General features: G+C 41.6%; 1 protein-coding gene across 1 annotated transcript in view; it reads right to left on the reverse strand.

Moving 5' to 3' along the window:
- The window catches only part of LOC113998379 (transforming growth factor beta activator LRRC32), a 58,568-nt gene extending 46,222 nt beyond the window's left edge, over positions 1 to 12,346 (reverse strand). The window contains exons 1-9 of the mRNA XM_039380034.1: positions 12,262 to 12,346; positions 10,892 to 10,972; positions 9,715 to 9,891; positions 8,636 to 8,792; positions 7,125 to 7,274; positions 5,169 to 5,317; positions 2,712 to 2,875; positions 2,223 to 2,415; positions 1,965 to 2,139 (exon numbers count right to left, since the gene is read on the reverse strand). Of these exons, the coding sequence (XP_039235968.1) occupies positions 1,965 to 2,139; positions 2,223 to 2,415; positions 2,712 to 2,875; positions 5,169 to 5,317; positions 7,125 to 7,274; positions 8,636 to 8,792; positions 9,715 to 9,891 (1,165 nt within the window). The 5' untranslated portion in view covers positions 10,892 to 10,972; positions 12,262 to 12,346. The remainder of the gene's footprint in view (positions 1 to 1,964; positions 2,140 to 2,222; positions 2,416 to 2,711; positions 2,876 to 5,168; positions 5,318 to 7,124; positions 7,275 to 8,635; positions 8,793 to 9,714; positions 9,892 to 10,891; positions 10,973 to 12,261) is intronic.
- Positions 12,347 to 12,707: the final 361 nt, after the last annotated feature.

A 12,707-nucleotide genomic window follows, 5' to 3' on the forward strand; every position in this document is an offset into this window, starting at 1 on the left:
GGCCAGGAGAAGTTTCCAGAGGTGCAGCTCTCCATTGGGGTTGAAAGGACATGGGCAGCCCATGCCCAAGTTGCATTTATTGCTTTTTCAAAGAGGTGATCGTGAGCTTTTCTTGACACCACTTTCCAGAGAGCAGTTGAACTGCACAACTGGGGGTCACACCCATTCTCCATCCTTTCCAGTACAGTGAAAGTGTCAGCCAAACTCTCCTCTCCCCCAGGTGCCTCCTCAATGCTTTCATGATGCTGATGATTCCCTCTTCATGCTTCTTTTCTCAGGAGAAATAAGGTCTAAGGTTAATCAAACTCTGCTGTCAGCTCAGTGGCTCAGAGAGCTGGTTTGCTTTGGAACATGGATTTGTGGCTGCTCCCATGACAGTACGATGCTGCCAGATCTGTGCAAAACAGGATCTGATTCCTGCTTCTTTAGAAAGAAAACACCAACTCCTCCCCCTCTTCCTCTCACACCCAATACAACAATTCTTAGCAATTCTGCATTCCAGCTACCTAGAGTTCATAAAACCAAGAAATAATATAACTACCCCCTGTACATATCACCTAGGGATAGATTTTTTGGCATACTGTATGGAAGACACATTGCAGACCTGCTGTCAACAGGCAGCAGCAGATGTTGCACATCAATTTCCTCTCTTTCCATGTTGAAAATGTGCTCCTTGTGCTCCAGAGACTCCTGTTCTGGGCAAGACAAGCCTGGGCCACAGTCTCACGTAATTTCTGATAGAGTATTAAATACACAGTGCTCCTGCAATCATTCCTTTAACACTTTAGACTTCTGTGAAAGGCCAGCTAAGGCTCCCAAACTTCAAAGAAAACAGCAGAGTTTTAAAGAGATATCCCCAAAGGAAGATCTTGCAAGGTCTAGGAGATATGAAACATTAATCTTAACTCTGCTCAAGTCACAGGTCTGTTCTTTGGATATTCTGGGTGATATACTTCCTTTCTTCTCCTTCTGTCTCCCAACATGTATAACAGAAACCAGAATACTGACATCTGTAAAATGCTTGCATGACACAGTTGCAAAAATGTGGACATTATCAGATAGGTAGGAGGATTAAACCTCCTGTAATATTGGGTGAGATTCCTGGGTAGTCTTTTTCATTGTTTGGCTTCCCACAATGGGCATTACCTGATACTGTAGAGGAAGAGGCGAGAAGTCTGGTAACAAACAGCTGGGAAAAATCTATTAGTGGATGACTACAAAGTGTATAAAATCATGAAGATTCATATCTCTTGTAAAAGTATTGATTCCATAATAATAGCAGATGTATTTTCCTACATTTAAAAATCATATTTTTGCCTATGTAATGGCAGTCTTGGTTTTTTTGGGGTTTTTTTTGGTTTATTTTGGAGTTTAATTATATTTTTTAGATATATAAAAGAAAAGAACTTTCTCTTTTCTTTTTAAACAAGCCACTTTTCTGTTAATTGACTAGATTATGACTTCTACATTACAGATAATTTGTTTTCTTTATAACATAACTTTTTCTTAAGATCTGTATCATATTTTTCTTCCAGTATGTCCTACCTGTAATAAATATCACCAAATTTTTTATTCTTTCACTTTATATGCCAGTTTTTCTGTGCTTTTTAATTTCAGAATAGAGTAGACATCACTGGATGTCTTCGTATCCCACCACTGGAGATCCTATGGCACATCAAAGATCTATCCATTCAATGAAACCCTTGTGACTAATAATCTGGATGCAGTTCCTAACTGGGATAGAATACGCAATTTCTCCCTGAAATGATACTTAGCCATTCTCCTCCACAAACCCTCTTTGGGTTTTGTGTTTCCATTTAAATGCCCCTGTTGATATGGAAGATTTTAACGTGTCTTGTAAGACTGTTTTTGGGGGGGCAGGAGCGAATAAAGCATTTGAAGCTGGAAATACAATTGTGAAGGAGTTCTTTGATGTTCAGGTGCAGGTGGGTGCTGCTGCTTACCTGTGTGCAGCCCAATTCGTATCCTGAGGGGAATGTCTGGCATATGCCTCATTTTGAATGTTCCTACTGAACTGAGGATGTCCAAGGACATGTTGGCTATCTCAGCCGCGTGCTTGTTCCCGTTCCGTTTTGGTAGTCCTGAAGCAACCATGTAGGCATCACCAATTGTCTCCACCTAGCAAATACCATTACATTAAAAAAATAAATTAAAAAATTGAAAAAGATGGAAAGGAGACATAGAATAAAACTACTTCTCACCTTGTAAACATCATGATTTCCAAGAACAGCATCAAACAGTGTGTAAAGGTCATTCAGAAGGTCAACTACTTCAATGGGCTCACTGAGGGCTGAAATGGATGTGAAGCCCACGATGTCACTGAAGTAGATAGTCACCTGGTCAAAATACTCCGGTTCCACAGTGCCACCAGTCTTGAGGGCTTCTGCCACTGATCTGAAATAACAACACCAGCAAAGTTGGCAGGGCACAAACCCTTTTCTGCTGCATGCCCAAGAGCTCAGACTCTTTTGTCCTACTTGTTCAGAGTATCTTTCACTAAATACAAAGTTCTATATGGCTGTAACAAGTACTGATTAAAGCTTCTTACTTTGATTGGAAGGTGCTGGCCAAAATTAGAGGTCAGTTGTACAGTGTTGCTCACTTCTGGGGAAGATTTTTATCCAGTCAAGCTATGGGTTATTTGGTTTGGTTTGGGTTTTCTTTATACCACCTAAAGTACCAGTACTTACGGGGGAAGCATTTGTGACAGTAGTTTTTCTGTCTTCTGTTTTTCAATTTCTAGCTCTTCGGTCCGCTCCCTGATTAAATCTTCCAGGTTGCTTGAGTATTGCTCAAGCATCCTGAGCATTGAGTCAATGATATTGGTCTTTTTCCCTTTGTTGATTGTTTTGAACTGGAAAATAAAACTGTAGAGTTATTTGTCCATCTCATTACACCACTGTATCACTCTAAGTTTGGAAAGGAATGAAAAGCAAACACTTATTTTCAAGGTTCGGTGCTAAGGACTGGCTTTATCAATGGGAAGAGTTCAACAATAAAGGAAAAAAGCAAATTAGAAGGTGAATTTGTATCAATAGCTATGGAAGCTGCCCAGGAGCATGTTGCTCATCTATGAACTTTCAGTGACAGTTCCCTTACATCACCTTACAGTAATTGTCAACATTGTTGTTACGGAGTCTTATCAGGCTACAGGTTTGCAACCCCATTTATCCCATGACCAATCTTTAGGGTGACTTGCAAATCTTTACATTCAGAGGTACAAATTTCAGCGTATTAGGAACACTGACAACCTGCTTACATGTTACTGGACTTAAATCCAGCTTTACACTCTGGCATGTATGTGTACTGCCACCTCCATTCTCTATTCTTGTTGTGATTTCTCTTCCTGACCTGAAGTTGAATCTCTGGAACCTTTGGATAATTTGTGGCTTCTAAAGCTGTCTTAGATTCAACAGTGGAGTCACTGGGTCTAAAATTGTTCCCAGATTCATAGAACCAAAAGGTAAAAATTATGGATGTTTGTTTACTTGGTGTTAGACCAAGCAAATCAGTAGATCAGTAATTATTGGGTCAGAACCACCTTCTGGGGGAGCATGTGTGTTGGGGGAAGGGCTAGGCTAGGCCTGCAGGCACATGATCTGCAGGCCCATGGCAGGAAGGCACATGTAAGGCCTGTAGCCAACACGGCTGTGCCCATGAAGAGCACAGGGCAGCACCGAGACCCATGTGGTTGGGCTGTCAACCAAAAAGGCCTGCCTGGTAGCCTGCCCACACCACACCCCCTGGAGCCCCTGATTGGATGCAGAACCCCTTCCTTTGGCTAGGAAGACACTCGAGTGGTCAGTGAACCAAAGGTCCTGCCTAGAGAGAGGGGCCACAGTAGATAAAGAGGCACGCATAAGGTCTCCATCTTGCCTGGTCTCCTTGAAGTTGTCAACATGTGATCTTCCAGTGGTAACTATATTTTTCTCTCTTTATTCTTTCTTCTCTTAATCTCTCTTCCTTTACTCTTTTCTTCCTCTTGTGGGTAACTTAAACACCTATTTTCTGTATTTCACTTAAGTTGTGGGTATCTCATTTAACTTGTATAGGGTTTTGTGTTTGCTGGGTGTAACAAAAGTTCCCTACTCTATAGCAAGTCCTAGTAGCCTGTTGTAATACTTTTGTGAAGTTGCATGTAATCTCTGTAAACCCCTTTTTGCCAAAATGCCTATTTTCTCACCAAATTAAAAAAAAAGTCTCTTAGAGAAAAGTGTGTAGTCTTTTTTCCGGAAATGAACTCAAAGTATCAAAGAACCAGAGTTGGTTGCAAGAATTCATATGGACAAAATCTCTTGAAGTCTAAAATCAAAGTGTGCACCCAGTAAAGCTAGACTGGGGTTTAACACTTGGTTTGAGGAAATGGCTTCAAGTTGTGTCAAGGAAGGTTTAGACTGGATATTAAGAAAATTCTTTTTTCCCATAAAGGGTTGTAAAGCATAGTGGCAAACTGCTCAGGGAAGTGGTGGAGTTACCGTCCCTGGAGTGTTCAAAAAACTCGTGGATGTGGCCCTTGAGGACATGGTTTAGTGGCAAACATAGTGGTGGTGCTGGGTTGGCAGTTGGACTTGATGATCTTGAAGATCTTTTCCAACCTTAAGAAATCTATGATTCTATGACCTTATAAGGACATAGGAACTGCACGACTGGATCAGAAAGGGGGCTTATTTTGCCAATGCCTGCCCATGAGACTGGCCAGTAACAGATGTCTAAGAAAGCTTTTCAAACTGGGATCAAGTACAGTCATATTTCCCTGGGATGTTCTCCCATCCTCCACCAATCTGGAGCTGAGAGACCTCCTATGCCAAACACTGTATCTTTGTGTTTAACAATCTTTGGCAAATTTTCCTTTTCCTCACCTTTTAAACACTTCGGCAGATTAAAAATAAAAAGGAAAAGATATAAATGTGCTATTAAAATTTACAAATCATTGATCTCCATGAGATAATCTGTGAAGGTACACTGCAGACGTGAAGATATCAAGCCCATGTCCAGGCTGCTTCACCACCTCAAGGTCAGGACAAGTCTAGGGCTCTTCCACTTCTTCGTTCTTTAATAACTCAGTTAAAGAAAAAAACCCAAAACAACAAAACACTTCCCTGCCAAGTACAAACAAAGGAATTACACCTACTGCTGTATTCACCAACCTTATGAAATATCTCCTCAAAGGTTGGACGTCGTTCAGGGGCTTCAGCCCAGCATTGCTTCATTACCTGGAGGCATGTCAGGGGGGCCACCTCAGGGGCTATGTTTGGGCGACACAGAGGAGGGGGCTTCTTCACTTTCTTTATAATTTCTGTGACAAAGAGAAGAATGGGAAGCATGTTGTGAGATGGAGGGTCTTGATAGGGGCAAAGGACTTTTCACCTGTCCCTTGCTTGCTTCTTGAGCCATTACTGCTATTTCTCAGCACCCAATGTCTGTGCCAAATGAAGTTGGAGGTTTCTGCTTTACTGTCAGGAGTCTCTTGAGGGATTTAAAAGAGATTCATCTGCTTTCTTGTCCCTGGAGAACCAGGTTATGAGCAATAAAGTGTCTGGATGGGGAAAGAATGTGTGACAGATGGATGTGTGAGCCTGCAGGCGTGTGTTTAATGAAATTCCCTCTGACTCTCTCCACTAGGATTGGCAGTCTTCTAAAACAGCAGAGGTTTACGACTGAGCCCAGATAGGAAGAATAGCAGCCTCTGACACTTCATGGTTAGCTGGTAACCAGTATGTAGGAGGTTATGTGAATGGAGACAGTGGAAACAATATTAAGGGGGAGAGTTTGGGTTCAAAACATCTGGGAAATTACTCCCTATCTAGAGGTGAAATGAGACTAATACAGAACTGGGCTTGGGCTTTTAAGCCCTGAGAAGTCAGTCCCTAAAAAAAAACCCATCAAAGTTATTTTATTTGGAAGTTTCATTTTGTATAGTGCAGAGCAGTCAAATGGAGAGAAAACCACTCTCTCTGGCAGGAGCTCTGCATTTCCACAGCTGTTGCTGTGAGTACCCAAAGCTTTTCAGTGTTGACAGTTTACTTTAAGGCTCTTTGGTTCATCCCACCAGTCTCCACCAAATGAAGCACCCGGCCCAAATAAGTCGACAGGCAACCAAGGGAAGTGAAAGCCCCTTGAGGATTAAAACACAATGAGTAGAGATCCATCATTTTATCAGGCTAGGAAATTGGACTGAACTGTGTTCATATTTGCTGGAGATTCTGCAGGGGAACAAGAGCTAGTTACATCATAGGCTATATCATAGGTCCAGCTCTGATTTGCAGGGTGGGATACATCATAATCGTCATTGCATTGTTGTAGCATCTTCAGGCGCAACAAGGTCGAGGCCCTGTTTTTTCAGGCACTGAAGTGGCAGATACTGAATGGCCATACCCTATTTGGTGACCACCCAGCTTAAAACATGTTGAGAACAGGTTGTCACTAAAATCAGCTCAATTTAGATTGTTCTCAGTCCCTCCCTGTTCAACTGCTTGTGACGTGACCCAGACTGCAGTGACTTTACTCTTTCCACGCATGCACAACATGGTTGCAACAATGAATAGCTCCCAAGGAGCTTATATCTTTGCTATTTCTCATAGAAGTCACCTTATATATAGGTAAAATGTTAATGACATACCTCTTCAAACTCTGTTGAAGAGAGAATCTCTTTAAATGGGGAAGAATTAAGGAAAAATAGATGGGCAGGTGGACAAAATAGGATGTTGGCAAGGGGTCCAGCTCAAAAACTTCAACCCCCATGATGCACATAAAAATGGGCTGTCAAATGGGAAGTTAAGGAGTGGGAAGCTATGGAAAATTCTACTATCGGATTTCAACCCATGCTGCAAAAAGTCGGAGTTTGGACAGGGAACTGGAGGTGCTGCAGTGGCCTACTGAGGCCGGCCCTGAAGCATCTTAAGGGGTACCCAGAGCCCCAAGGCTGTGATCAGAACTACACAGTTTGATGTTTATTATGGATATTTTGTTGAAAACAAGCTTTCGTCACTGAGAAAAGCCATGAGATTGATACATTATTTCCATATTAATGTTTTAACCCAGGGACTTGACCAGACTTTTTCTGAGTGCTCTGTCCAAAGCCTTAAAAATATACTGTTGCCTACCTTCAGCTGAGAGTTCTGATGTGCAGTATGGTGGACCCCGAGCAACCACTTCTTGTAGGATGATTGCAAAACTGTAAATGTCGCCTTTGAATGTGCCTTTTCTGCGCATGTCTGGGTCCCTCAGTAACTCAGGAGCTGTCCAGAGCAATTCTAAAAAATTCCAGAGCATCACGTTTCTTACACTTAAGCTCAGACTCTTGCAAAGTAAGTGCTTAAAGGAATACCTTATTTCAGTCATTTGAGGAAAGGTTGGAAAGTCCTTCATTACTTACTGGACCAAATCTTTTACTTCTTGTGATGTATTAGAAATATTAAACTTCCATCCTGACAAAAAAATTGAATTTTCCAGATTTCACTCTACATTTAGAAAAAAAGGTTCAGTACCAACAAATTTTATCACGTAACACTAGCCTTGAACTTCAGCATAAGTCATCTCACCATTGCCAAAAGGTTTAACTAATTTTTTTTTATTTAAAATATCCTTGAGACAAAATGTTGGCACTGAAGCCTGGATTTCTTGTTACTGTTGTTGCTCTTTTAAAAAGCAAACAATTAGTACCATTATTTCTGTAGTACTTCTTAGATGAAAGTAGTTTCTGCAAAAGCAGTTTGTGACAATCTGAAGCACAATCAGTCTTTGTAATCCAATAGTTCAAGTGATGAAGAACACAGCTGTAAAACATATCCAGCCTCATCAAGAAATTAATCTTGAAACTGTGCTATTGTTACCCTGGTAATTGTGCATTCTGAATAATGGGAATAATGAACATTTCAACTACTGCAAGTATGTTTAACTTCTGTAAGGGAGGAGAAGGTCTTCTATCTGGTAACTGCCCTATCTGAGACACTGGAAATGCGTAGGCATCAAATCCCACAACAGAAGGATCAAAATACTACCTACTACTTGAAACCATGTTTCAAGAATAAATTGAGATATCAGAGGAATCCCAAAACAAGGGGCATGTGAAAGAAATCCTGTCAAAGTCTCCAGACCTGGTCCCATAAGATGTTCTTCCTAAGTGGTGGGATTCTCATGAGATAGCCTTTGGTAATTGGCATGTAGAGGACCTATTTCAAAGACATCTGCATCATTTTGTGTTTCAGATAGCTTCTTTTAACAAAAAGGCTCTTTGCATGTGGGTTAGTGTAAAACTGGGAATATAGGACTGGGTCTAAGTATGTGAAACCAATTCTATTGGTCACAGAAATTCAGTACTGATAAGATTTCAGGGACAGTTAAATCCTTCTCCAATTGCAATAAGCTTACATTCCGTCACAACTTACAATAAAATCTATTTTCCTTACAATGACACTCTGTTATTCACGTTTAGGAAGCCTGAAAAAAACTTAGCTTATCCTTTCATATAACAATGACATACAGGAAACAAGATGTCATGAGATTGAGCATGTAAATCCTTATGTGGCCACTGGCCTGAAATTGTATTAGGACAAACATTTGTTAAATCAGTGGAAAAATATTTCCAAAAAGAATATTTCCTCATGTCACCTACCTTCTGGGGATGGCTGAATATAGGGGCATTTCTGTGCTTCTAAGAGCTCGTTATAACCATAGTCAGTGATCTTCAGCACAAACCGGCCATCCACAACACAGTTACGAGACTTGAGACGTCCATGGGCAAAATCTCGGTGATGCAAATATCTAATTCCCTATGAAACACAGAAAAAACCCAAGGCTGTTCCTTAGGATTTATATTATTAATCAGCATTCAGAGACACCAAGCCAGATTGTCACCTTAGATGGCATCAGACACAGCATTGACTTTATGTCAAATGCAGTCATGATCAAACCAATAAACTACGGGGGAGGTTCAGAAATGGATTAGGAACATGAACTAGGTTGTTTGCACCCTCAAGTAATATTGGAAAGGTCTGACAGTTTTAGGAACAGTCAGATGCCTCCCTCTGTAGCCCTAGGACTCGGTGCACTCGTAAGTTTCATTTTTAGGCAAGGGTAAGAAAGCGGGCACAAGTAGTACTCAATGGTTAGGTCAAAGGAAACCATGAAGAGCTGGATGCCCTTATCCAGCTCCCTGCAGGAGGTTCAGAAGGTGGATCACAGGCTGCAAGAATTGTTCTGGCAGTCTACCCTCTGAACACTGTGTGTCCCAGATTAGTAGTTTACCATTATGGGATGAAAACACATGGGACATGATCGGAAGGATGTGAACACTCTACTAAAGTGACCATATGTGCAGGCATCCCGTGGCAGGGGATGGACACTGGTTCTATGGTGGATGCATTTCTGATTTGCAATAAGATAAGGCCTTCGAAAAACATGAATTTGTCACAAAATTTTTTGTTCTAGGTGATCAGTTGCAGCCTGATGTGTAGTTTTAACCTCTTATCCTGCTGTGGGGCTGTAGTCCTGTTACCCTAAATAATTAACTTCTCTCAGATGGTAACAAAATAAGGGTAAGAGTTCTCCATTAAAGATGCTGTGTATCGGTATAATTACATTCACATTGGTTTTCCCTGCATTACTATAAAAATCACAAAGTTCTGGATCAAATAGCTCAGTCAGTATAAAAGTCACATGCAGATCATGCCTCAGCAGGAGTAATGGACTTACTTTAATTAGATCCATCACAAGAGAGGACTTGAACATCCAGTCCAGTTTCATATCTTCATTTCTCAACAAGTCCTCCAGGCTTCCTCGGGAGCAGTACTCTGTCACTATGGCAAAGATGCCACAGTCAGAGAAAAAGCCCAGGAACAGATTCACATTTTCATGACGCAGATCTTTCATCTGAAACAAGACAGTGAATCACAACTAGTCCAAGTCAGCCAGACATCTACTTAGCAGCTTCTTGATATCATTAGATGTCCTTATCACTCTTGTACTCCCAAACAGCCTTACATACAAGGATGGGGAAGCAAACAACCTTTTTGATGGTTATTTTTGGCTACTCAGTGCTCTTTTCAAGCTTTGCTTTCCTTTGTCTATCCATTAAGACAAAGAAAGAAAGATAGTAAAAGCAAACTGAACAGAAATTTGTTTTCTCTTTAGACAGACCGGATTGAATCTTTCAATAGGCCAAAATGGCTTTGCTGGGGTAGATTGAGTTCAGCATGTGGCATCTTGCTCTGGGTCTGGTCTGATTTGGAAAGCAATTCCATACTTGAGGGTCCAAAGTTATCTGTCAACACTGCCTTTGGAGACATGATCTGGTAAGTTTGTTGTATTTATATGCATTAAAATGCCACTGCTATGTTAGCGATAGCTGTCAAAAACTAATGGCCTTGGATTTGGAAAATAAATATATTTTCTTGTCATTTGGTAACAATAATAAGATTTAAGACTAAAAGTCCACTTCTAACAGGCATCTTGGATGGAGACACAAAGCAAATACCAGAGAAATGTAAAACTGTCTCTGTGTCACACTGTCAACATATAATACATGAAAGTGCCTCACACCGCACAGGGATGAGCTCCCCCAAACCACTCTGCTTTTGCAGGCAAGGTCATTTGGAGGATTCATTGTACATTTAGCATTGTACCAGCTTTGAAGTGGCAGGTCCTGGGTGAGGTTTTGCAAACTGCTGACTCTGACATATTGATCATTGGTAAGTTTGTCAGATGCAGTCATGCATGGTCCATTCTACCAGATTGGACAAGACTCATTGACAACCATGATGTGTGATTCAATGGATAAACAGGAGACAAGGAGAATAAGAACACCCTGAAGCTGCAAAAGTCCCCCCAGAGAAACCTTCCCTCCACACATCTCTTTATCTCCTGTTCCTACCTTCCTTAAGATGCTGGTGGAGCTTTGCCGCAGATTGTGAATCACTCCCGTTTCAAATTTTTTCAGCCACACCCAGTCTCCCTGTCCATAATCACAGAATCACAGAATGAGTAAGGGTGGAATAAACACTGATGGATCATCTAGTCCAACCTCTGTGTTCAAGCAGGGTCAGCCTAGATCACATGGCACAGGCTTGTGTCCAGACAGTTCTCGAATATCTCCAGTGAGGGAGACTCCACAATCTCTCTGGACAACCTGTCCCAGTGCACAGTAACTCACAGAGTAAAGAAGCTCATATTCAGATGGACCTTCCTGTGCATCAGTTTTTGCCCGTTGCTTCTTGTCCTATTGTTTGGCACCACCAAGAAGAGCCTGGCTTCATCCTCTTGGCACCCTCCCTTGAGATATTTGTACACACTGATGAAGTCCCCTCTCTGTTGTCACTTCTCAAGGCTGAACAGGCTCAATTCCCTCAGCCTTTCCTCATAAGAGAGATGCTCCAGTCCCCTAATCACAGCACAGGTGGATGAATGATAGAGCAAGTCTCTGAGCAACAGCTAACATTGGGACCTAGGTATGAATTCCAGATCCTTCACTTTCAAAGTGGTTGAGGATTTTTAATGTTCTTGGCAGTAGATTATTTCTACACTGCACCTGAATAAGAATATCCACACAAATCCTCAAGAAAGGGGTGAGGCAGGGCTTTCACCCGGATCAGAACTTCATGCCTGGAAGGTGTATTAGTATCTGATAAACAATGATAAATTGATTAAAAAGGAAAGCAACTCTGGCCAGATCTTTTTTCTGTCATTAATGATAGATCCAGTTTATTTTGCTCCTCTTCAGGTAAAGTTACCATGCCATTTTTTCAAAAAGCTGTATTTTCAGGTAAGAACTGATGGACGGGGTGAAAATTCTTGGCCATTGCTTCTGCTTAAGCTCCATACAGTCCTAGTGGCACAAAGGGGAATTTGAGAGCCTTTATTTGTGTATTTGGATGCTGTCTTGTCAGAAAGTTCCTTATTAGAGATGTCACCAGCTAAAGACGGTCTTGTAAGAAAGGTTCTTCATGGTGCCTTTAGATGGTGACTTCTCTAACGGGGACCAGACCTGACAATGCATATGGATGTTGAATATCACCATCCCACAAGACTCCAAGTGTCAGGGTGAGGATTGGGGTGGAGTATTCCAATCTTTACTTACCTTAAGCACTGGTAAGTCCATGCTTGGGAATAACTTATTTTCATGCTTAGAGTCTGTTCATAGAATTCCCGTTCTGGGACCTACAGTACTGTAACCCAAGATTTTCCCACTAGAGCAGTTCAGTGAACAGAAGCAGTGGGAGAAGGCTGCATGAGGTCTCTACCTACCTCATACAAAGCCACGTTGGAGGTTTCGTGGGTGGCAACTGTGCTTTTCAAGGAAGAGGAGCGGGTTACAGATTTCAGGCTTCTGCAGTTGACTGCTATGCTGTTTGCATCAGTCAGACTGTCCAAGGTCAGCCTCTGGAAGGCAAGGAAAGCAGGTGCAAGACAGCTACCACCTTTGGATATAGACTTCCACTCCAGCTCTGTCTTGGACCACAGATTTCTTGATAAGTAAATCATGGGATCATCCCCCAGGAGGTCACCAGCTCTGGGTAGGAGCCAGCACAGACCAGAAACATTTTCCAATAGGTTTGAATGCAGACACTTTATTGTAGAGGATGATTTGTCTATATGGACATGCACTATAGTACACCATCCAACCTCAAGAACAAAGAATAAGCCCTGGTAGTTAGAATAAACATAATGAAGGATACTGTTTTACATCATCG

Source organism: Pipra filicauda, unplaced genomic scaffold (assembly GCF_003945595.2).
Source record: "Pipra filicauda isolate LSUMZ 115617 unplaced genomic scaffold, ASM394559v2 scaffold183_size1465899_pilon, whole genome shotgun sequence".
NCBI classification, from domain to species: Eukaryota; Metazoa; Chordata; class Aves; order Passeriformes; family Pipridae; genus Pipra; species Pipra filicauda.